The sequence below is a fragment of the Maylandia zebra genome, linkage group LG12 (genome assembly GCF_041146795.1).
Source record: "Maylandia zebra isolate NMK-2024a linkage group LG12, Mzebra_GT3a, whole genome shotgun sequence".
NCBI lineage: Eukaryota > Metazoa > Chordata > Actinopteri > Cichliformes > Cichlidae > Maylandia > Maylandia zebra.
Genome location: NC_135178.1, coordinates 26,690,522 through 26,714,935, shown reverse-complemented (window position 1 = coordinate 26,714,935; position 24,414 = coordinate 26,690,522). Strand labels below are relative to the sequence as shown.

The following is a 24,414-nucleotide window of genomic DNA, read 5'->3' as shown; positions in this document are numbered from 1 at the left end:
AAACTGTTTGCAGTTTCGCTCTTTTGGACACGGTGGTCGTCGCTGGTCAAAATAGAGAAGCTGCTGTTCTGCATTTCATCTGACAAGAAATGACTGTTTACCTGAACTGGCATGATTATATGAGATGTAGCCCACAGCACATACTGTGGACTGAAGCATAGTAAGTAATGTTTATAGTCACATTTTGCTCATTTCTTTATAATCCAGCAATCTTAAGTGCGAGTTATCCCACACAGCGCATTGTACAACATTTTTTCATGTAGTATTTCTATTTTCAGTGAGACTTCTGCAACGAGGAGAAACAATGCTTTATTCTGAGTCATACAGACATATGAAGCCTTTGTCTGGGACACCCACTGTGTCCGTCACTGCTGTTTGATCACAACCTAAAAGAGAGAAGGGGAGAGGTGTTTTCTCTTCCTCTTCCTCTGCTTTGAAAGAGAAGCAGGAGGATAGAGGCAAGCTTTCTGAAACTAGCAGCAATCATTTCTCGCTCGGTATGTGCGAGACGGAGAGAATCGAAATTTAGCATCTAGGCTCATATGCTGTAAAGACATTTGCAGCGATGTTTATAAGGCATTTAGTGAGAAAAAGCATCAAGTTTGTGTATTCAAGCTTTTATTTCAGTATTTATTCATCAGAATCATATTCAGATCACCAACATTGCAATAAAACACAGAAATATCTCCAAAAAAGAGCATGTGCATAAAAAACAATCGAGACATAGAATGTAAAAAAACAAAATCATTTTAGCTTTTTTTTTTCAATTGTGTCTGTCAAAAACATTTTTCATCCAGTTTTTTGCTGACTTTTAGAACAATATCACACAAACAAGAGTAGAGCATGTACAATGGTGTGATCAGTAACACTTAAAATTTTAATATCACAGATTAGATTCTGAGTCAAACCAGAGTTACATATTTAAGCAACATTTCAAAATGATTTGTAAAAAACTAAAACATTAAATATCTGTTTGCATTTTATTTACATCGCACGTTTCCAGCCAAAGCTTCTGTCAGTCACTATTAATGATAATTTGATATGTTTTTTACATGCAATATTCTTCACAGCTTGTAGTTATTCTTGATTTTTTTGCTCTGGTAATAAACAACAAGTTCATTCGCTGCTACTCACCACCCTTCCCTAATCAGAGATGTTTGGAAGCATGCATATTGTCGTTGCCCTCCAAAACAACCACTTAGTTTTAAACAAGAAACAATGCTACACATTTAATTATCTTCTGAGTCTTTGACTCACTTTTCTTCATGTTTGTCTTCTTCACCGTTTGACCCGTAAACTCTTTGAGCAATGCGCTCGTATTTGTTTGTCTCTTCCACATCGATGGCCTTGTGAAAGTTATCCAACTTTTCTTTTCTTTGTTTTGGTTCATCTAGCTCTAGCTGATGTGCTTCTTCTTCTTCTGAGTCATATTCATATGACTGTCTACGGACCATTTTTTGGCGGCACACCTGCTCACCTAATTCTGCATCTGATTCATAGGATGTCTCGGACTCCAATAGCTGCACCTTGTTACCTCTGGGAACTTTAGATTGACCTTCTGCTACTGACTCCCTCTCAAACGTCTCATCCTCTAAACTTTCCTGGTACTTCTGCTGTTTCTGTCTCTTGCCTTCCCTCGGTTCACCAGGGGATCCCTGCCTTCTTTCCTCCAGCTCAGGGATGTACTGAGCACCTGCTTCCTCGTGGTGGTCTACTTCAGGGCTGTACTGGCTCCTGTACAAACTCTCCTCATCCTCCTCCTCCTGACAGGAGCTTCCCGGGACGCTCTCACCATCAGACTGGGAGAGACGGAGGCTGGGCAGACCCGGGGGTTTCTGGGAGAGGTCAAACGGTTCCTCTTGGCTGAAGTGGGTGAGGAGGTCCATCGGGGTGGTCAGACAGAAACGCCCTCTTTGCCTAAATACTGAAATCACAGGGAGAAAAAAAAGTTACATTTCACAACAAATTTTACTAAAATACATAAACAATATACATCATCAGCAGTGTGTGCACACTTACGTCTCTCATCCAGGCCTCTGTCCATGACACCATGTTTAACCTTCATATGTCTGGTGAGGTTCCCCTTCAGTGTGAACTTGCTCTGGCAGTATAGGCATTTGAAGGGTTTGCTGTCTGAGTGGAGATGCATGTGGCCCATTAGGTTGTGCATCCTGTTGAATTCTTTCCCACAAAGCTGAAAGAGAAGAGAGAGAATACATGTCCAGATATTAGGAACTCATTAAGACCTCGGGTTTAATTTGACACATTATTAACAGTGATGCATAGGCTATGCATCCTGAATCATTCGCAAGGTTTCTCAGGTAAGTACATTTTAATCTCTTGCTTTTATTTCAAGTCATTAAAAAAAATAAGTGAATATTATGTTAACAACCCATCCAGTTGCCAATTTTCTGGCTTGAAAAGTGAAAAGGCCAAGATATTTTTGTATTAAAATTTACATGTTATCAATACAATGTAAAATTCTGAATTCGAATTTTTGCTACAATTTGAATAATATAAACACACACAAGCATTAATACCTTACAAACCTTATAAACTATCTGCAATAAAAATAATATTTTAAGCTCATTTGTAACAGCTGCAGTGGTCAGATGAATGGAGTGATTAAAAACAAAGCATATTTCTCAGATTCAAATTCAAAGTGTAAGAATCGAGTATTAAAGGTGATACTCTAGCTTTTCATCAGTGAGTAAACACTGTGTCCACATCCAACAATAACAGGCAAGCCCTAATTACCTGTTATTTTTCTCTCTACCAGATCTCCTTTGTTAGATGACTAATTTTCTCAGATGCTGAGTTGCAGAGTTTACACGTAATCATGAATGAATGCGAAGTCTTTCAGACATGCATACATACACACATTCTTTCTCCCTCCTTCTATAGTTATTTTCCTCATTTCCTCTCTGTCTTCCCCCCTCACACACAAGCAAGGACACACACACACAAGAAAAACAGAAAGAAAAAGACAGAGAGAGAGAGAGAGAGAGGAAGCAACACTGAGACAGGGCCAGGAGGAGAACAGGGAAGGGCAACTCCTGTGCTGTCCTTCCTCTGCATTCTTTTTTATAAGGGTGGTCCTTTCCTTCAGGAGGAGAGAGGGACTGTAAACTGTCCAAGAGGACCGTGAGAAAACAGGAAGCTGCCTCCAGCAGCAGAGAAAGCGAGATGAAATCTATTTGCGGGGCTTGTTCTCCGGGGAGGCCAACGGGCCATTGTTAGAGAGGCAGTTTGTGCGGCGATATCCTTCCTATGGACAAGGAGGCTCCCACTCCCATAAGCCTCTCTGCTATCTGGTCATCGTCTCAGTCCTCAAGTTGTACCAAAAACCAAGGTCAAAACAGACAAATTCTTTAACAGCAGCTGCCACTACAAATTACAAGCCTAGTTCCTGGCTGTGATTATCAAGACTTGGTTTGTGTAGCTTGCAAAAAGGGAGACACTTGCATTTTAGATGCCTTTATTTACTCCTTATAGTAAAATAACTGAGTATTAAAGGCATAAAATGAAACTGAAATAGCAACCAGACCTGTAGCTAACAATGACCTGCTGCTTCTCATCTTACTACAGTTCGTGCCTTCTACTGATTACCAGTGAAAGTATGTATTTGCTTCATATGTAAATAAATATATATGTTTTACAGCTTGCATTTTTCTAACAGCTGTTTTATGTTTTTAAGGCCCATTTATGATGTCATGATTTGTGTATTGCTGTAAATGTAATAATAAAATAACATTTTGTCCATTACACACGTGTCTAGCTCATTAACTTAGCTTAGCAAGAAGAGTGGAAATAGCTATCCTCACTCTACCCCCCAAAAATGTTCCACATCAAGCCCTTTGCTACATGGGATTACATTTCAGTGTGATAAGATAAATATTAAACTTTATAAGTCACAGTAGATGGATTTTACTGCTTTCAGACATACCTGGCAAACTGTTTTGCTTCATTTTCTCTTTTTGTTGGAGGCTTAAACTGTGGTTTAGTGGTTGCTAACAGCAATTTCATAATGATATCCTACAAATGTGATGTTACACTTTTACCAGTTTGCCCTTTAGAGGAACACTGCTGGAAACTAGCTCAGTCATATGGTGTAGAAACACTGTGGCTCGATTTTGTTGTGATAGGGCAGGAAAGGGCTAGTTTTTTGTCATACTGATAATCCTGTCTTCACTTGGGTTGCCAGTTCTGTGGTTTTCCTGCTGAGGGGAGTGACTTTTTTCTGTGGGTAATTTTTCTATACTTCAGGAAAAAATAAGAGTATCTCTATAATTAAAAAATCTCATTTAAATGAAATAATTGATTCCGACTTCATGGACGCACATATGGACACAAAATGTGCCATACTGACCTCCAACACCTCCAGTTACTAACTGAATACAGAGCAGGTTTTGACAGGCCAGGGAGATGTCATGTCATGTAAGTTAAATTACAAATTTATATTCTTCTTCTCCTATGGACTTTGTCACTCCATAATGAGATCACCTGACAGCGCAGACATGAGTCATACTTACTGAGGCCACTAACGTGCTTTGTCATTCGAACACGTGAACCTTTGGGAAATTTGCTGTACAGAAGGCCAAAAGAAAGAGCCACATCTCACATGCCAAACTCGACCAACCTTGCATTTATAGGGCTTGATGTCCGAGTGGACGATCATGTGAGCCTTTAGAGTCTGTTTCTGGACGAAACTCTTAAAGCACATGTGGCACTGGTAGGCCCGAATGTTGGTGTGGATGAGGACGTGACGCTTCATGTTGGCCAACAGGGTGAATTCACGACCACAGATGCGACACTTGTGCTCCTTCACCCCCTGAAGAACAAGATAACGTGGAAGTAGTGGTGTGAGAAAGACGAGTCATTCTTCTGGTTTGCTTTAGAGAGGCCAGATCGTCCCCTGATAACAAATATGCCAGGCAGTGCCAGTGGAAATGCATTTACATTTATTTACGAAATATAAAATATCTATTTGATGAAACTATCGCTGCTACAGTTGTAAATATAATGGTATAAACAATAAGTTGTGCATTTTAGAGCTTGGGCATGCTAATACAGGACGTGTATAAAGGTGGTTTGTCTAAACTCTAATGCTACTAAAGAATAAAAACTGGATGTTAAGCAGTTAAAAGTAGCTTCAGTCAAAATTCAAGAGGAAACTGCTTCACTTCATTTTTACTATCCAAAATGTAAACTGGGCAAGCTGATAATTCTTGGATGCCATTAAAAAACAAGAGAGAAAAAAAACTTTCAAATTTCATTTTTTAATCCTCATAAACCACCTACTTTATGAGTGAGCGTGTGCTGTTTCAGGTGGTGCGACTGGATGAACTCCATCCCACACTCACTGCAGATATACGGTCTGATGTCTTTGTGTTTCATCATGTGGTTCTGAAGCTGACTGGGATACTGGAAAGTCTTCTGGCACTCTGTACACCTGCACACACAGCAACCAACATTTGCAGTTAGCCTGCTGGAATGTCTCAACAATGTGGGAAATGCATATATAAAAATACACTTTTGTGCCAGGAGTTCCACGAATAATTAATATTGCGCAGAAAATCTGAGGCCATAGCCAGCAAGAGGTTAGCCTCATTTAAAATTTAAAAAAAAAAAAATCTATTTCTTGGAAAGAATTAGTGGATGTCCCCAATGGGTGGAGCTTGAGCTGCTGTGCTAAGCCAACTAACTGCTTACTTTAAACAATAACAAGAATATGAACATAAGAATATGAAAGGAAGGAAATGAGCTCACCTGTACAATGTGGGACCTCGGTGGACGGTCAGGTGCCTCTTTAGCTGTGCCAGTGTGGGGAAGTCTAGACCACACTCCACACATACATTCTCTTGACCTTTTTCATGCTTCAGCTCGTGGGCTCGAAGCTCGCTGGGATAAGCGAAACCTCGACCACACACACTGCAGCTGGAGGTGCAGAAAAAGTGTGAATGAGCAGGAAATCTAGGCATTAAACAGCAGAAACTCTATGCAATATATTGGAATGAGTGGAAATGAAAGTAAAACTGGTGTAAAGCTGGTAAAAAGTAGATTATAAGCCTAATTCTACACAGGAGGCCACTCCACAGGCTGACAAATAGTCCAACTGTATGGAAGTCTAAGGGGAAGGGAACTCAACTGCTAAGGTGATTTGGGTTAGCTTGCGATCGACATCTGTTTGGTTTCACCCCTTATTCATTACCTCCAGCTTCAGAACACCAAGATGGTGACTGCCAAGATACTCAACATCACGATGGCTACCTCTTTGACATATTGTATGTAAAAATAATTTACCTGTATGGCTTCACGTCACTGTGCTGCATCATGTGTCTCTTCAGGTGGCTGGTCTGGGTGAAGGCCTTGTGGCACACCTGGCACTTGTGGGGCCTCATTCCCTGGTGTGTGAGTAGGTGTGTATGCAGGTGGCTCAGCTGCTTAAATAGCTTCCCACACAGGTGACATCCGTGTGGTTTGATGCCGTTGTGACCCAGGATGTGTGTGACCAGGTTATACTTGGATGTGTAGGACTTCTCACACATTCGACACTTCCATCTCTTCTGGTCTCCGCCAACGTCCACATAGTAGCTGTCATCTACGTGAACATTGAGACCGAGCTTCTCAGCGCTGCTCGTACCACTTCGAGGAGCTCCTTCACGGGCGCTATGACTGGGGCGGAGGTCCTCTCTGGGGTAGAAACCACCAGGGGGGTGGTGCATGATAGGGCCAGGCATAAAGAAGGGGTAAGGGAGAAGGCTGTGGTGGAGAGGTGGGAAGTAGGGCGGGTGAAGAAGCAGAGGAGAGGGTGGCCAGATGGGGGAAGGACTGAGTGGCTCCTGTTTTACCTGCACAGGAAAATTCACATCTGGAGGTCTGTGTTGAAGCTGCAGGCTGTTGAGCTCGATCATGCCAGGGATGGGTTTTGGAGATGGAGACGGAAACGGACGAGGTGGGAGGGAAAAGGGAATGTGTGGCAGGTCCACTGTCTTCTTACTGCGGCTTTCTTCTGCCTCTTCTGCCTCCTTCTCAGGAGATTCACCTCCCTCATGGCCATCTACTTTTAAGGGAGTCCTTTTGCGTTTTTGGGATCCTTCTTTGAGGGTGTAACTGGGGCCAAGCATGGGAAAGAAAAGAGGTGGACTAAAAGCACTGTAGGCATCTCTGGTGGGTGATATGCTGGGATATCTAGCTGGAGAAAATTTGGGGGGCTGAATAAAGAGCGGAGCTGGGCTTAGGTAGAAACTGCGCTGAGATGTTTGTCTTAGCTCTTCTCGGAGGGGAGGACTTCTTCGCGGTGAGATGCTTACTCTATCTTTTTCCATCTTCTTTCTGCATGAAAAAGGAAAAGAAGTTGTTAAATATCTCCAGTAACAACAGGGAAGAAAGTATTTAATCAAATCTTTTACTAGAGGGAGTCTGTTAAAACTACTTGTGAGCTTACAAAGCTCACTTGATGATGCAGAAGGCAAGCAAGACATGACATAAAAATAAAGGGCTTTTTAGTTCTTCATATAAAATGTGGATCTTTGAAGTTTTCCTTTTAACTTTTGAGTGAGCCTGACAGTTTCATCATAATCACACAGAAAAACTGAAGCATCAAAAACTATCCCAATACTTTATCCAGTATAAAATGAATTTTCTTTCAGGAATTTACAAGAGTAAAAGTCAGGAATTGACTGGTTTAAAGAAGAGTAACAGTAACACGAAGCAAGTCCTGAAACCAGAACCAACTTCGAGTGATTACATGTATTTTCTTCTGCTGCCTTCAAATAATGTGCATTTAGACTTGCATCTGTTCTGTCCTCGCTATATCTTAGAAACTAACACGAACAACCAGTACTAATATCAATGTCGCCAACCACAGTAGAATGCAAGTCAGCAACATTGGTGTGACATCAGTGATACTTGTAACATTTACAATTGCAGGCACTATGTCTGTCTGTGGTGATGACAAGGGTGATGAGAAAATAGAAATATTTGACTAAACTACATTTAAAATGACAATATTAGTCGAACTACTGACAGAAAGAAAGTGTCAGTTTGTTTGTGCAATACATGTGTCATGCATTATATCATACACATACATTTTTTATATATTTCACTTCTGGTCCTTTTAAATAAATATATTAATATGTTCTTCACATGATCCTTTTGTGTTATTATTGGTAGGATCTATTAATATCTATGATGTCTATTAATGTATGTCAGGTTAGAAATTGTTCTGTCATCGTATCGTCTGTGCATTTGAGTTAAATGTACTTTTAACTCAGTTCACAGAATCAAAATCTAGTTGGTTCTGGAATAGTCGCCAATGTTGCTGGGAAAATCAAAAGAGATGTTTGCCTTGAATGCACAGATTGCCTGATATCAAAATAAATTTGAAAGTACAAAGGCTGAACATTTTTAGTTAGTAAGGTGATTACTTTGAAGATTGCTTCTGTTTGAGATTTACCCAGTTAGTATGATGTATTTTTTCAGTGTTACATTTTCCACCCTCTTCTGTTACTATTTCCCCCATCAAGGGCTCAGTTGTAAAACTCTGGTTTCTTGCATTAAAATAGGTATTTTAGCCCTGTTCCCATTATTGACAAGATATCAGTTGTACTATTAGTTGGTGCACATTTGTGTTTTGTTTATCAGGAGATGACAAGTGTATTTCAATTAGCCTGTGAGGAAAATGTTTTTAAAAAATATATATTACATTTGTCCCCAGTATCCACTAGTTTTAAATGTTTCACACATTAACACGTATTTAATGGGACTCTTTATACACTCTTTATAAGAATGACACAATCAGAAATAACTGCTACTGACTACACAAAAAATGCATCCATCTTATCATGCTTTCTTGACATTGATGGGGGAAAACATCATAAAGGTGAAGAAAGGATTTAGCAAAAAACAACGTGGTGCAAAAACAAGCTGGTTAAACCTCAGAAATCTTAAGCAGGAACTCATATCTATGAGGGGCATTGCCATTTTGCAAAATAATACACTGTGAATGACTGGTTTGAAAATCAGTAATATACTTTCCATCATATGCATTTATTTTAATTCTTAATTTGAAAAATAGCAAGTAGCTGTCAAATAAAATCTATACAAATAAGGAAGTAAATAAACTATAAATACCTTACATTTGCTTTCAAGTTCAGTTCTTGCATGTGTTTACTTTCCACCACTGCTTACATATATTTCCAGTTGTAACATTTGGAGAAAGACTTGACAAAAGTGCATCAAATGAAACTGTGTCCTGTTTCTATTTATGACATGAAACCACTTCTCTGAAGATTCCTGTGGAAGGAATGCAAGCGGACACACACACGCATGCACGGTGTGGCGTTGACACCCACACCTTTCAGGTTTCAACCTGAAACCTTTCACTTCTTCGTTTCTCACAGATCTTCTCCTTGTCTGAAATTAGGAAGTTATCTGTGAGAAGTTCGCCTCTACCTCCTGGCCCCTTTTCGCTTCTCCATCTCTTTTTCTCTGTGCTCTTCATCCTTCTTTTTTTTCTTTTTCTTTTTTGGACTGATAGCCAAAACTTTACTGGAGTTCACTTAAGCAAAATCACAAAACTGCAGTTTGCATCTGTATGATATAGAAATATAGAATAGATGATTGTAATGGATGTAAAGATGAAGATAGTCAGAGGGGAACTATCTTACTTCTGCATGACATTTAAAATAGTGGTGCAGATTAATTCTATTCCTGTTAACACTGTAGTGCTTATCAGTGAGAAACTGCTGAGACCTGTACCAGTCCACTGCTTGCATGACTACAGTTTCCACTTCATGTCTGTCACAGGTTACATACCTGTTGGCTTTTAAAATGTAAACATTTTAAAAATACCCAAGGCTTCAATTTATGAGTATCAAATTTTAAGAAAACACCTGCTACAGTTTCCAGAAATTTAAGGAGACGTCTTACATTTTCTCATTTTTTCTGGCAAAAACTAAAAAAATTGTAGTAACGCAAGTCAAAGAAAAAAATAGCAAAAGCTCGTAATGTGGAGGTTGTAATTCCATCACATTTTGGCATTTTTGCTTGACAAACATTTTAACTGATGAATTGAAAGCAAATGTTGATCTCAAATCAAGGATTAGCTTTCTAAGTATTTCAGCTCAACATCTGCATCCAGCTTTGCATGCATTCTTACAACACAAACGTCATAAAAGCTAATGTGACGATGAAATGAAAACCAGTGAAACTTTGACATTTAAATCCACCTCAACAAATAATTAGCATTTTACTTCTGGAAAAACATTAAAATGACACATTTCTACCAGTAAATTTCCCTTTCTCAGATACATGGATGGAAATTCATAAAAATCAATCTACAGGAATAAAAAAAACAACAACAACAACAAGATGCCAAATGCAAAAACTGGATTTTTCTGCCTCTTTCCAGGATTTTCAAAGAGCCCTAGACGCCTGCTGAAGTTTTGGGTCTCTCCTGGACATTGTCCTGCTCTTTTATCCTCTTCACTACTCTTAGTTAAGTTGCTCTGTGCAGAGACCCCAGCCTGTCCTCGCCACACCACGCATTCCAAACAATCCATTAGACCCGAAGCCCCTCCTCATGTGCCAGTCAGTGCCATGTAAGTGTGTGCTGTGTGCGGTTGCAGCATATGTCTGCGTGTGTAACTTACCAGTTGAGTGTAGCAGAGTGTGTGTGTGTGTGTGTGTGTGTATTTTCTCTGTGATGCTGGGGCTGAAGTGCTGCTGCAGTAGCTGCTGCTGTACCTGTGCCTCTCTTCTCTCCCTCCTGCTCGCACTGCAACTCTCCTGACAATGAGCCGCCTGTCCACGGATAGCATTTGAACTGACTTAAGAAAGAGAACAGGAACAATCACTTTGTTCTCATTTTTCAGATGAGTACCTTCGGAGAGAAGGAAGGAAGGGAGGGGAGAGGAAGTCAACAAGCCTAGTGCCTTCCTGCAGAAAAATAAGGAAACACTAGATAGACATCTCTATTTCTCTATGAAATAGGGATTTGCATAGCCTTTGGAGGAATGTGGGGAGGAGGGTGCTGATGTTTCACTTGAAAACAGCACAATTTCTAGGTTTAATAGCTGCAAAGTGACATATCATGATGGAAGATAGCAATGCTTTCCATTAATCCAGCTCAATGAGATGTATCTTAAAACTGGCTGTTTTCATATTTATAAGCAAATAAGTATCTTTTTTTAAATAGATAAAATAGAACATTTCTTGAGCTTATGAAATAAATATTGTCAAAGGTTCTTGATTGTTATGTACATGTTCATCACAGATTGCCAGGGAGACACTGCAATGTGTAATATATCACATTACAGGAGAAAAAACATGTGAGACATGATGTGTTTTATTTTCTTTTTTCTTTTTTCTTTTGAAATTGTATTTTTTCATGCATTGTGTGTGTTGCTCTGGTAATCAATTGCAGGATCACCTTAATCAGTTTTCCCATTATTTTCTCCACTTCCCACAAAACACGTGGCAGATGGAAACAGCAGCAATGAAAAATGTACAAATAGATGACATGCGTCAGCACAGCCACTAGGAGGCAGGAGTGGCCTATCTGTCTACAGTGCCACTTTATTGTCCTGTTTGTCATCATATACCGTTTGTAGCTACCTGTCTCTGGTTGTGAAATCTGAGTAAATTAACATCCCACGCGTCTCTGTTGGCACAGAAGTTTTTGAACAATGACGATGTTAGCCGCTTTTTAATTGAGATGAGGTGGCAGTTAGTAAATCAGGAGGGAGCTGCAGTAATTGAGCTCATATCATTGAAACGGTGAAACTGTCTTTTATGAGATGTGGCCAATCATTAGCTGTGTTAATTAGCTCATGAGACCAATTAACCTCGGCCCTGGACAATGTGTGCATCAATTCCTCTGAGGAATTAAGGACTTTATTAATAGAAAGGGAAATTTTCAGGTGTGCATATGTGTGTATATACGTTTGTGGGTATGTGTGTTTCTTGCTTTGTTGTCGAGTTTGTTTACAAGCTCTGCAAGAAGCATTGCTTACCGACATGGTGGCTCAGCAGGCCAGAAATGTTCTGTCAACCTTTAAAACCAGCTTTTTCACTCTCTCCTGACCTCCCAGGGGTAGTAATAAAAAGTTGAATCCTTAAAATTAACTTTTTTTTGTTCTTTAAAAAAAAATTAAACTGGTGCTACCCTCTTGTCCCGTCCTGCTTTGAATAATTTCACCGCTGCCTGCTCTTCTTGACCTCTCTGACTTTCCTAACATCTCTAACATGCACGGTCACGCAGCAGGAGCCCTTAACTAATGATCTCCAATAGGAAGAAGCAAACCAGGCCACACAATTACCAGGCCCTTTGACCTGGCCCACACAGTGGTCAGCTTCATCTGCTAAGGTGATTAAAAAGGCCTCATTAAGGATTTCTAAGTGGCTTTTAAGTTTCTGTGTCACTCTCAAAAGGTGCTTTGGAAGTATATAAGACACACCAGCAACACCGTATGAGACAGAGAAGTCAGCAGTCATCCAAGAGCAACCTAAAGAGGAACTTGAGCTAACAAGTGTGTACATTTGCTCTCCGTGAAGCGTGGATTTTGTGGTCAGCCTTACTAAGTGTTTTTTTCTCTGTTTTTCTCTTCCATTCTTAGCAGAAATGACCGGAGCTGCTGTGTCTGTGTGCCTGCTTTTTCTCCTGTCTGTATGTTCAGCGTGTTACATCTCCAACTGCCCTATCGGAGGAAAAAGGTCCATAATGGATGCACCACTGCGCAAGGTAAGCTCAATCAGTCAGTCAATAGGTCTTTAACTTTGCAGCTTTTGAAGCTTCTGACAATATTATTAGCAAACTGGCACATGTTTCTCTTCATTCATTTATTCAGATAATGCAAAGCCTAAAGAGAGATTTAGGTGACATGCATGTGAAAAACTTGGGTCAGGGGCCAAAACCATCAGAAAGAAAATACAAACTGAGAAAGCCTAAAAATGCTTTATAAGGTAGTAAATTATGGTGACGTTCAAAGCAACACCAAAAATAATCATCTGTTTCAACCTCTAGTGCATGTCGTGTGGCCCCGGAGACAGAGGCCGCTGCTTCGGGCCAAGTATCTGCTGCGGGGAAGGTCTTGGTTGCCTGCTCGGCTCCCCGGAAACAGCTCACTGTGTGGAGGAGAACTACCTGCTCACCCCCTGCCAGGCAGGAGGACGACCCTGTGGTTCTGAAGGAGGACGCTGTGCTGCTTCAGGACTCTGCTGTGATGCAGGTCAGAAAATCCTGATGTAAATATAAGCAGTAGTAAAAGGAGTATTTTAGTCCTTTATTGAAGTAATTAATACCACTACTATTTGCAGAATAATCCTGCAAACTAAAGCAAATAGCAGAGAAGTACTATATTAGCAATATTTGCTTAAAGTACAAGACAGCAAAGTTTATAGTTTAAGCTGATCAGTCAAGCGGATTGTAATTATTATATTTACAGCTGGGTGGCTTGTTCTGTGTAAGCATACATCCTATTTTATAAGCTAATTACATCTGACTTGATAAAGGCACAGTATCTAGAGTAAACAACATGAAGTAAAAAGTATAAATTTTCCTCTAAAATGTAGTGAAGTACAATTATAAAGTGCTATAACATTGAAAAACTTTAGTGGGGGTTATCAGGTACAAGCACTTGATTGATTCATGAAATTGTGCAGTCTCTATTCCGGTCAAAGGTTCAGCATAGCTAAACCTGCAGAAGTCAAAGATTCTCTAGTGTAAACATGATGACTTTCATCCAAACCTGAAGTTGTAATCATTGTTGTTTTTTTGTTGTTTTATATAATGTAAGGAATAATGCAAGAATTATAAATCTTATTCCTAATAGAGCTCTGCATGCTTTAGTATACTACTTTGGTCATGATGATTTACCTAATTTACCCTACCCTGCTCTTTAAGGGTCCATGAATACAGGTCACAAAGACTGATAACAACAGATCATAAAGTGTAGACGATGACCATTTTTGGTAATAACTCCTTCTGATTTGTTCTTAACCCTGCCTCAGAGAGCTGCACCACAGATCAATCCTGCCTTATCGAGGAGGAAGGAGATGAACAAACCAGCCAGTTCGATGGCAGCGACCCCGGTGACATCATCCTCAGGCTCCTGCATTTGGCTGGCCACAGTTCTCCTCATCGAGTCCACCAATGAGCTGCTCTTCACGTCAAGGTCTCACTGCAAGCTCTCGAGCTGTAGGGATTAAATGGGACTTGTAGTTCACATAGTTGTGTTTTTATGTTTGTTGTCATGATGCTGGTTTTGCTCTTTTCCCCTGCAGTACTTCTGTAGAGTGCCTTTGTCAATATAGCCTATTTTTATGTATGAAATTAGGGGTGAATACTTGTTGTGGTCATCCTGTTATCTGCATGTTGAAATAAAGTTTGAAGAGAGTATAAAGTGCTGTCGTTTTCCCTGACCTGATTAAGTCTTGTGTGTAAAATTACAGTATTTCAAACCTTCCAAATACTTTTCCTTATAAGACAGCTTGAACCGTATTAGGGCATTGTGTTTGGCAAACAAATATACAAAGCCCACAAGAGTCTTTATCTTTCAGATAATCCTCCAAAGTATCTCTGGCAAATTCAAATGATCCCCACATGATGGTGTGTGTGTGTTTTTGTGGCAACTCTGGTGACACAATATCCCTGTTGCAACAGTTGGGACTATTATCTCATAGGCTGTTCACCTTTGATCCAATTTTGTTTCGGTTAACTTTGCAGTCAGTCCACTTTGGTTCTCTGTGTCCTTCTATGGGCATGCATAGAAGGGCACAGAGCATGCAACAAAGCAGTAAACAAATAAACACAGCATGCTGAAGACTTTTGTCTTTTATCTCTCTGCCCGCCCATCTTTTGCGAGCAAGCTGGAAGTAGTGAAGTAGGGACTTTCCTTAATTTCAGGCACCTGAGGTTAAAGATTGATCCGCTGTAGCTTGAGAATATAAAAGAGGCAGATACTCGCCTCTTTCTTTACCTTCACTGCCTGCCAACATGTCTTTCTCTGGAAAATACCAGCTTGAGTCTCGGGAGAACTTCGAGCCTTTCATGAAGGCTGTTGGTAAGAGTTGTGCAAAACTAATAAGCTTCCTGCACTGAATGAACTGAAATAACAATTTATCTGACCAATGCTTTCCAAACTTTTTGCTTTCTGCCACAGGTTTGTCTGATGAGATCATTCAGAAAATCAAAGATCTTAAGAGCACCTCTGAGATCGAGGAGAATGGTGACACCTTCAAAGTGACATTCACAACTGGCGCAAATGCCATCGTCAGCAATTTCACTATCGGACAGGAGGCTGAACTACTGTCACCCACTGGAGAGAAAGTCAAGGTAAGCCAAGATACTTAACTTAATTCTACAGGAAACACAATTATGACAACTAAAACACTTATAACGCATTTGGTCTGCATTAAATGTTATAGTTGATCACTGAGCCTAATCTTCATTTATCATGCTTGTTGAAGGGGGTGGTTCAGCATGAAGGCAATAAGCTGAAGACCACCCTGAAGAACATTCTGTCTGTCACAGAACTGGTGGATGCAAACACACTCGTTTCAGTAAGTAGTTTTTCTGACTTTCTTTTCTTTAAAGTCTTCCTTGTTGATTAACTAGCTGGTATTTAATGCATTTTGTTCTTCTCCTTGTAGACACTGACTCTTGGAAACATTGTACACAAGACGACAAGCAAACGCATGTAACTTTCTATACATGATAATAAAAGGAGGGTGAAAAAAAGCAACTGTGTCATGGTTTGACTTGTATGTGTTCAGCAGGCTGTTGTTAAATGCTTCATTTGGGTTTACACTGAACAAGCTCCAGTTCCTCAGCTGGTTTAAAAAATACTCCCAACTAGTTAATTTGGGGGCTTTTGGTTTCAGAAATTTCGCTTGCTTGTGGGTTTTAATAAAAAAAAATTAAAAAAAAACTTTATTTAAACAAATATAAGCAGTAACATGGTAACGGTAATAGGTTCCCAGTTGAAAAAGGTAAACAAAGTGTGGGGAATACATAATACCAAGAGGTGAAGTGGAAAAATCAAAGGAAAAAAAATAACATAATAACCTGAAATTGACAAGAACAGTCAAAAATTAGTTTAAACCTTTACAAAAAATCCTGTGCAGAAAACGTATTTCGTTTAATTGATAATGCAGTATTTGTCTAATAATTTCCACGCCTTATGTAATATATGAGGCTTACAGTACATGGACTTGAAGTGTATTTCTAATTTGTTGGGGCAAAGGTGAAAGTTGATGCGATTGTGACATTTTTGCAACTTTGTCAGACTTTCCTGCAAAATGTGGAGGCTGTGAAGAGTTAAGTATAAAAGATGCTTTCATTGACGATGTCTACTTCCTAGTGAGTGGTAACAAATAACTTGATGAATGTAACCCGGGATACTCAAAGACCTTGCTTGAATCTAGCTGAATGCTGGCACAACACTAGAATGTCTGGCTTTGTCAAAAATGGAGATTTAGGAGACTTTGAGGCACTTTGAAGCTGCACTGTAAATATTTACAGCTTACAGACAGGAACTTAGTTAAAGCCCTTATACCAAATTTGGCATCCAGCTTACGTTGGTGATTAGCCCAGGATCTGCAAGACAGTTAGATTTTTTTTAAATTTTTATAAAATAAAACTATCAAAACATCAGTGTGCATCTTTATCTGTGCAGTCAAAGATCAGTTAAGCTAGCAACATCTTCTGGTAATGTAAAACTTTACACTGGGTTAAAGTGCGACATACTGTCATTGCATTTCTTGTACTCTATCTTTTGACCTTATGTAGTGTCACAGCAAACACCAAAGGATGTGGGTCTATTTGATGTACAGGTGCACTAACTTAAGCCTGTTTTGTTTTTGTTTTTTTAAGTTTTATGAGGGCAGAGATAGTAGTGCTTTTTACTTTATAATTCACTCCTGTGGTTGGATTTTGCATCTTCAAAGCAAACTCACAAGGTCAAGACATCTTTTTTAATGAAAAGACATATTTCCCTGAAAAACTAAGTGATGCAGAAAATGGTCATGTGACTAAATGGCTAGGCTAACATCAACACTCTGAAAGCTGTTAACAGTAAACAACAGGGTGGGGCTCTCCTGATTGCTGTCATGTGATCACTTCCTCCGGTGGAAGAGATTTTTGATTCCCTCCTCCACAGACTTGGGCTCGTGCATCATGGTCATGGGTTTGTTCTTCAGAGCTGCCTCTCTCATACTGTGATAAACATACTCATTCTGTTTGAACATCCTCAGCTCCATCTCTGTCTGAATGCGCATCGCCTGTGAAGAAATCAGAACAGAAACATCAGCACTCAGTGGGCCAGGAAAATTTTTATTTCTATTAAAAAGTTTAAGGAGACCTAATTTGAATAATTTTAAGGTGACGCTTACATCAAGGTCCTTAGTGATGGGATGTGTTGGACCATGGGTAACCATGAGAATGGCGTAGGCCTTGCAGATCATCCCATGTGCAACCTCAATCTGCCCAGCCTGCCAGTGGGTCACTCCTGCTCTCATGGCAGCCATACCAAGAGCAGCATTGTTCGGGTGGTACAGCTTCCTGTTAGAGGGATGAGACTCTATTTGTGTTGTGTTTTTAACCTTTTCAAGCTGACAACCTGTTCTTTCTATCAACATTAGATAAATTATGCTCATGGGTATAACAGGAAAATCCTCTGTATTTTCACACTTACATGTATCCCTCCACCATCTTCCGGGCGTAATCTGCAGCATCATCAAAGTACTGCAGGTAAGCTTGAACCTCGCTCATTGTGCTCCACATCCTCAACAGGTAGATGTGAGTGTCTGCCAGAACCGGCTCTGTCTTCTCAATGCACTCCCTGCAGATTTTCACAACCTGAAGAGACGAACCGCAATAAGAAAGATTACACAGTATCAAAAAAAAACATTTTTTTTTCATTTAAGTGATTTGATACAATACCTCATGGTAGTCACCATTTAATCGAGCCTTTTCCATCTTCTCTAGCATCTGAAAGCAATAATCTGTTGCCTCTTTCACTTGTTCCTCTGAAGGCTAAAACATTGGACAGATTTTGGGTCAAGTATTAAAAAGTGACAAAGAAATGTGCGGAAAAAAAATGTTTCAGAGTTATTTAGGTAAGACTGCAGGTAAGACTTTCTAGAATTATAAAACAGAAAGTCTGGTTATTTTTATCCCTAAAAGGACCTTTGACCTGCTGGTGACACACACAGGATGTTTGATTACAACAAACAAGATTTACTTTGTTAGAATTTTAATTACGTTTCCACATTATTATTATTAGGTAGCCAATCTGGCGCTTCAAAATAGATGTGGCCAGTTTTTCAGACTTATCCTGTTAAACACAGAAACTCCTTAAACATTTTTTTGTGCTAATAGCTACTGGCAAGTTATTTATAACTTGTGACACACCCGTGTATAGTCTATAAAAGCACACAGAGCACATTAGTGTTACAACAGCAGTACATAGATTCAGATTACATCTAGCAGTGTCTCTCACTTCTGAGACTTTCAGTGATGTGACAAACATTTATGTGTATTTGGCACTGAAAGCTGGATATAAACTTTATTAAAAAATAAAACAGAAAAGAAAGTAAGTAATTAAAATTAATCAGCAAATCAAGTTGAAATTGGTTATTTCTTCTAATAGCTGTTTCTCAAAAGCAGGTTTGAATGCACAGAAGACTGAATCCACTTGAGACTTATCTTTGCTTAAAATAGTCTCTGTGTGACTGCTTCTCATGTTTCTCGCCTGTTCTTATCAGTTCTAAACGCAGTGGGGGGTGTTTGGTTAAACTGGAGACAAGCGAACACTAACCTTGACTCCGTCCTCTTCCCTTCCCCCAATCTTCATGTCATCTTTAATTCGGTTCTTGCAGTCCTCACACGTGCAGTCAAAGAAATATTGTGTTTTCAGCAGCCTCTGTCGCTCCTCTGACAGATTCAAGAAGTCCACATAGGCGACTGTCAGCTCCTCGCCTTCTGCAATCTTACCCAAAGCACGCAGCTCGATCCTGGGGATGAGAATCACAGTCAAACACGAGCAGAGATGTGGAAACACATGCTTTGTGATTGAGTTTGCGATGGTGAAATCCTGTTCCACAGCGTGGCTTTCAGTCCAGTTGAAGGACTGATCCTTCAACTGAGTGAGATATTAGTGAGTGTCGGTTTATTTCTGGGTGGCTGTAGCTCAGGTGGCAGAGCAGGTCAGCCCCTAATCAGAAGGTCGGTGGTTCGATCCCAGGCTGCATCCTGGCTGCATGCCAAATATCCTTGGGCAAGATACTAACCCCGTGTTTGCCTACTGGTGGTGGTCAGAGGGCCCGGTGGCGCCAGCCTCGCCTCTGTCAGTGCGCCCCAGGGCAGCTGTGGCTACAATGTAGCTTGCTATCACCAGTGTGTGAATGTGTGTGTGAATGGGTGAATGACTGAATGTAGTGTAAAGCGCTTTGGGGTCCTATGGACTAGAAAAGCGCTATACAAATGCAGGCCATTTACCATTTCACACAGCACTTAAGTGGCAAAACATTTCACGTATATCTGGTTCATTTTCTTTAATTTGTTGTAAAGTTAGTTTCAATTTCAGTCTCCTTGCATAACATGCAAAACGGTAATAATCGGTTTTATCTAACAAAAAGGTTGTATTTATATGAAAATGCTCTTTTTGTCTTATTTTACTTTGGTGTTATGCTGAGTTAAAGGTGAAACAATAAGGAAAATGTGGTATAAAAGGTAGAAGCTACTACTACACTCACACACGGCAATCTGTGTTGGTGTGACGGACAGACGCACAAAGTGACACACCAGCTGCATTCGAATAAAACTTTGTGTGGACACGACAAAGGTTTTTTCGGGCGAAGAAATATGAGATAAGAAAAAGTTAGCAGCCTTTTGTTACACTAAACAAGCCATTTAAAGGGTTAGAGCATTCAAGTAGCACATGTGAACATGTATTGAGGTGATATTCGAGTCACATCAAACATGCAGTGCTCACCACAGAACACTGCTCGCTGATAAAAAAAATTTTTACAACAGATTGTTAAGTGTAATGATTTGTTTAATGACAGAGTCTAAAGGGTGCTCTAATAATAAACTTCAAAGGCTCAGGATGAGGCAACGCACCTCCGTTGAGAATGAAACATAGTATTCACAGCCGATTGACTGAAAGACAAACAGGAAGCAGTTTTACACCAAGTGACACCCAACACACACACATTCACACGTAACAGCACATAAACGTGCACAGAAGCTCTGAAAACGTTAAGTATTTTTCACTTTTTAATCAATTTTGAGGAATTTGGAGCTGTAGATAACAATGAGTTGTCATGAAGAGTATTTTTTGTTAACTTACTTGCCGTGGTTGAGGATTACGGTGCAGTTGGGCCAGCAGTCATGGTTCACTAGACACAAGTTGGGGAAAAGACCAACTCCTACTGCCTGGAGACCCCTCTGGTCACTCACACTGAAGCCGTTACAGTTGATCTGGAAAAAAAGGCAATCTTTGATGTGAACATGCATACATGTTGTCCATATAAGACTGCTACAGGTAAATAAAACAAATGTAAATATTCAAGGCTGCATGGCAGCTGTGAATCAAGGCATTAAGTGCAGAAACAGTGTTGTCTCAGGTGAACTGTCTTATTTATGAATCAGGTTTTCCTACTAAAGACTTTACTTTAAAAAAAACTAACAAATATATGTTTTAGTCATTTAAACGCACCACTCCAAATATGTGTGAGATATCATCAATTGTGTGCTGTTTGCTGTTATGGGGCCAGTAGTCCAGGAAGTTGTGAATGTCCACTTTCAGCTCCTTCAAGTCGTCCTCTGGCATGTCGGCAATGTGGTCCTCCAGCTCGTCCAGCGTGGTCAGCTGCATGTCAGACACCGTGCTCCCCTCCTTGTCGAGGCGCCACATAATGCGGGCCACCACACTGACCACACAAATGAGCAATGGAGAAATGGACGTGTAAAGTCAAATCCACATTATCTTTAAATTACTTTTGAAGTGTATTAACATTTACTGCTTTATAGCATACAAGTGCCTATTTAAATTACACATTTGTTGTCCTATAGTAAGTAATAAAGACTAGCCAGTCTTTTTATAGCACTTATTTCCCTTTCCATCCACTTACCGGATGTTCTCATTTGGTACTTTGCCATAAGCTTTGATGGCGCTACATTCTAGCTTGTGCTCTGCCCAGCCTGCACGCTGGCAGGTTCGGTCACAATAATGTGCAAATTTACACTGGCCGCACCGCTGCAGCTTCTCTTGTCTTCGGAAACAGCTGTGGCAAATACGCTCTGCTAGACTGCAGAGGAAGAGAAGAAAGAAAACAAGGATAGGCGTCATAATTTAAAATCTGTAGCACACGCATACGACACTCAGTTATCATTTAAAGAGCAGCACTTGCACCTGCTTTGATAGTTCACTCTTTCATGTTTAACTAAAATTGCACCAATAATAATTAGTGTTCACAGCTTTCATCAGTGAGTTGAAGAAGTACTAAAAACACTAATACAAGTGGACTTTGACCGGAGATTATTTTGACCCATTTAGTTAACTGTTATAAAACTCATAATGATTGCTTGTATGGAAATTAATACTAGGATAATCTGCACTTCTGAGATAGAGAAGAACTGATATTAAGGCAGTCAAGTTTGGCATTGTGTGTTAGAAGCACAATTTTAAAAGTACTGTGCACTTAAATTCTTGTTTAGAGGCTTTTAGAAACATTAAAATGTAATATTTTGAAATTATAATGTAGGCTAATGATGGGTAATAAAGCAAAAATTTGTTTTGCTATTAAGTCTATGATACAGAAGCAGAAACCTCTGACTACAGCTGTCACACAGTCCACCACAAACAACACTGAAAACAAGACATTGTGTAAATGTGGACTTTTCTTCAGATTCTTCCACATAGTTAATGTTATGAGGGTTTGCTTGATAAGGCTGAGTCGCTACAAGTGGCAAGGCACCATACTCTAAGGAAACTGCTTTTATTCCACTAAAATAAGTAAAAATCAGCAGTATAGCTTTCCAAAATATAAAAACACAACGTGCTCTGGTTAATTTCTAATTACAGACTAACAAAAGGCCAGAAAATCCATTATTCACATGTTCAAATATCCCATAAAGACTGCATTTGAAGGCATCCCTATCAATGACCATCCACACCCACAACTTACATCCTCACCTTACCTGTCAAAGACAACAGCTGCAATACTGGCCTCGGAAAAAATTACATCTCCTGCCCAAAACTCCTTTGTTGCCTTTAACCCTCTCCCCTTCCCAGGCGAGTCAAATATTGCCACGGTCTCCATTGTAGGTGCGCCGGATTCTGAGACTCTGGTGAATGGATGATGGTCTGAGTGGATGAGAGAAGACTTAGTGTAGGACCTCCAATCTGTGCCTGTGTTCTTCAGTGACTGTACATTCCTCACCCAAGTTACTAAAATAGCCGAGCACCTCTTGAACTGTACCAACAGATGCAGAAGACGGGTTGGTTGGTGTTTTGTCTCTTTAGTTAAGTGAGAAATTAAAAGTCTTCAGCGGGCAGGCTTGTCAATAAAACCAGTTATCTTTGTGCGAAAGTAACACAACTGAAGCTGGTTGTCATCTGTGAGATGTCTTCAGCTTTTACAATTTGTCACATTTTTTGCTTTACACTGGCAGAAATCCCCTGACCCCTGATGTTGAGTGTTGGTAGACGCCCTCTCCTTGAGGGTTATTTTCGTCCTTCAGTTGTGACTGTCTGTCAGGAGTCAGTTGTGACGTTGAACAGCTGCGAGAAGCTTGACAGGAACAGAGTTGCTCTATCTCACTGCCTCTACTCTGTTCTGGTGCTTTCTCTATCATGCTGTTCCTTTCCTGCGCTCTGTCTCTCTCTAACTGCATGTTATGATGCAACAGAGCAGGAAAACTGTCACTTACACACTGTGAGGTGGGAGGCATCCACCTGCTGAGGGCCCCCTCAAAGAAAGTCAGATCATAAAACTTGAATATCCAGTTAAGGTCTCTGTATACATACACTCTCATGCTTTCATTCACCAAACTGTCACAAAACAGCAGAAAAGTAACACAGCTTTCCCTCCCTGTTTCACTCAGCTGTTCTTTTATGCTCAGATCAGCTGTGAAGCTGTAAAACAGCTGCTGTTCATAAGCAAAGCCCAAGTATAACTCTCTTTATTTCCAGCAGGAGTTTCCCAGAGTGAGCTGAAGTGACCACAAGGATAGCGGAAGTGTTCAGAAGACAGACCACCTGGATGGACAAGAGACAGTTTCTTTAATTTTTCTTTTATCCCCTATCAATTTAGGAAGCCCTCTACTTACTTGGTTCACCCATTCTGGACTCTGGTTTTTAAAGTAGATGCCTGACATCTTGACAAATTTCTGTTATGATATAAACAGGGATCATGAAGAAAATGCATATTTTGCCATCTTGAAAGAAGCATGTGATATCAATGTTCTTCTGCTTATTTACTGTTTTGCAGAACATGGAGTGAGAGCCGACATACCCTGGACAGGCCACCACATATTCACAGCTATAGCCCATTTAAAATCAGTTAACCTAAAGTCTATGTCTTTGGATTGTGGAATGAAGACAGAGAAGGAGAACTCCACAAAGAAAGGCCCCAGTTGGTCTGGTGGATTCAAACCCACAACCTTTTTAACGTGTTAATCATTGCACCATAACCCAACATTAGCAGACAAAAAAAAACTGCATATAATTCTTAATTTGACCTCTAAAAATCTAATGTGGACTCTGTATCATCTTCTTCTTCTTTAACAACCTAAAAATGCAGTGTTAAAGTGCTAAAAGTTACATTTTAATGTGTTAATAGTAATCTAAGGAAGTTCATTTGTATCTCACAGGTTATTACCTCTTGTTTGCAAAGATATTAACATGTCTTTATTTTTTCTGGGGTTTGACATTAATGCCTTCTTTTGAGTCAGGTGACCGGTATAACAAAGGAAAAGTAAAGGGAGACAGCAGAGAAATAAAATGCATAAAATTAAGTTAAGTAAACATTAGCGCATCATGGTGGCTAAAGGAAGAACATGCCTCAGTTGAAAGCAATGGTGCTCTCAGCTTGCAGCTGTATTGCAGCTGCGAGATTGAGTGCAAGTGAAAAAGTAAACACTACTGCCCCCTCATGGAAAATGAAGCAAATACAAGAGCACTGGGATGTTTTTCTTTAGAGATTTGACATTTCAAGGTAAGATTCTACTATCCTGCATGAGTAAGATTGGTAAGTGAGCATATGACATCAAAGGCCAACACTATACTATAAGTATCCGTAGCGCCAACTAACCTAAGTGTCTTAAATTCACTAGATAATTACTTTAGATACTTACTTAATTATTTACTACCTGTACACACATCTACACGTGGTGTGGTAAGCTTG

The 24,414-nt window shown here is 40.0% G+C and overlaps 4 protein-coding genes across 9 annotated transcripts; 2 read left to right on the top strand and 2 right to left on the bottom strand.

Annotated features, from left to right (window-relative positions):
- Positions 1–607: 607 nt before the first annotated feature.
- On the bottom strand, positions 608–10,832 carry znf366 (zinc finger protein 366). Of its 4 annotated transcripts, none has more exons than XM_004547137.2 (7): positions 10,750–10,832; positions 6,304–7,335; positions 5,770–5,937; positions 5,302–5,452; positions 4,640–4,831; positions 2,020–2,194; positions 608–1,924 (listed from the first exon to the last, which is right to left on the bottom strand). In XM_004547137.2, exons 1-7 carry the CDS (start codon positions 10,821–10,823, stop codon positions 1,254–1,256), a joined length of 2,463 nt encoding a protein of 820 aa, XP_004547194.1. In that variant the 5' UTR covers positions 10,824–10,832; the 3' UTR covers positions 608–1,253. The 4 variants fall into 4 exon arrangements, with proteins under 4 accessions (XP_004547194.1, XP_004547196.1, XP_076747081.1 ...); XM_004547139.2 differs by having other exon boundaries at positions 10,656–10,808; XM_076890966.1 differs by lacking the exon at positions 10,750–10,832 and adding an exon at positions 9,136–10,648.
- A 1,533-nt stretch (positions 10,833–12,365) lies between these two features.
- LOC101478568 (isotocin-neurophysin IT 1) lies at positions 12,366–14,825 on the top strand. 2 transcript variants are annotated; one of them, XM_004547141.4, is made up of 4 exons: positions 12,366–12,533; positions 12,621–12,745; positions 13,028–13,232; positions 14,014–14,825. In XM_004547141.4, the coding sequence occupies exons 2-4, from the start codon at positions 12,626–12,628 to the stop codon at positions 14,157–14,159; spliced, it is 471 nt and encodes a 156-aa protein (XP_004547198.1). In that variant the 5' UTR covers positions 12,366–12,533; positions 12,621–12,625; the 3' UTR covers positions 14,160–14,825. The 2 variants fall into 2 exon arrangements, with proteins under 2 accessions (XP_004547198.1, XP_004547197.1); XM_004547140.5 differs by having other exon boundaries at positions 12,369–12,533; positions 12,624–12,745.
- A 1-nt stretch (position 14,826) lies between these two features.
- On the top strand, positions 14,827–15,742 carry LOC101479033 (fatty acid-binding protein, liver-type). Its single transcript, XM_004547142.5, has 4 exons — positions 14,827–15,065; positions 15,165–15,337; positions 15,472–15,564; positions 15,655–15,742. The coding sequence occupies exons 1-4, from the start codon at positions 14,999–15,001 to the stop codon at positions 15,703–15,705; spliced, it is 384 nt and encodes a 127-aa protein (XP_004547199.2). The 5' UTR covers positions 14,827–14,998; the 3' UTR covers positions 15,706–15,742.
- A 1,221-nt stretch (positions 15,743–16,963) lies between these two features.
- smyd1b (SET and MYND domain containing 1b) lies at positions 16,964–22,446 on the bottom strand. 2 transcript variants are annotated; one of them, XM_004547143.3, is made up of 10 exons: positions 22,208–22,446; positions 21,139–21,315; positions 20,724–20,937; positions 20,355–20,485; positions 20,126–20,164; positions 18,822–19,017; positions 17,945–18,037; positions 17,697–17,860; positions 17,395–17,563; positions 16,964–17,283 (listed from the first exon to the last, which is right to left on the bottom strand). In XM_004547143.3, the coding sequence occupies exons 1-10, from the start codon at positions 22,327–22,329 to the stop codon at positions 17,119–17,121; spliced, it is 1,470 nt and encodes a 489-aa protein (XP_004547200.1). In that variant the 5' UTR covers positions 22,330–22,446; the 3' UTR covers positions 16,964–17,118. The 2 variants fall into 2 exon arrangements, with proteins under 2 accessions (XP_004547200.1, XP_004547202.1); XM_004547145.3 differs by lacking the exon at positions 20,126–20,164.
- Positions 22,447–24,414: the final 1,968 nt, after the last annotated feature.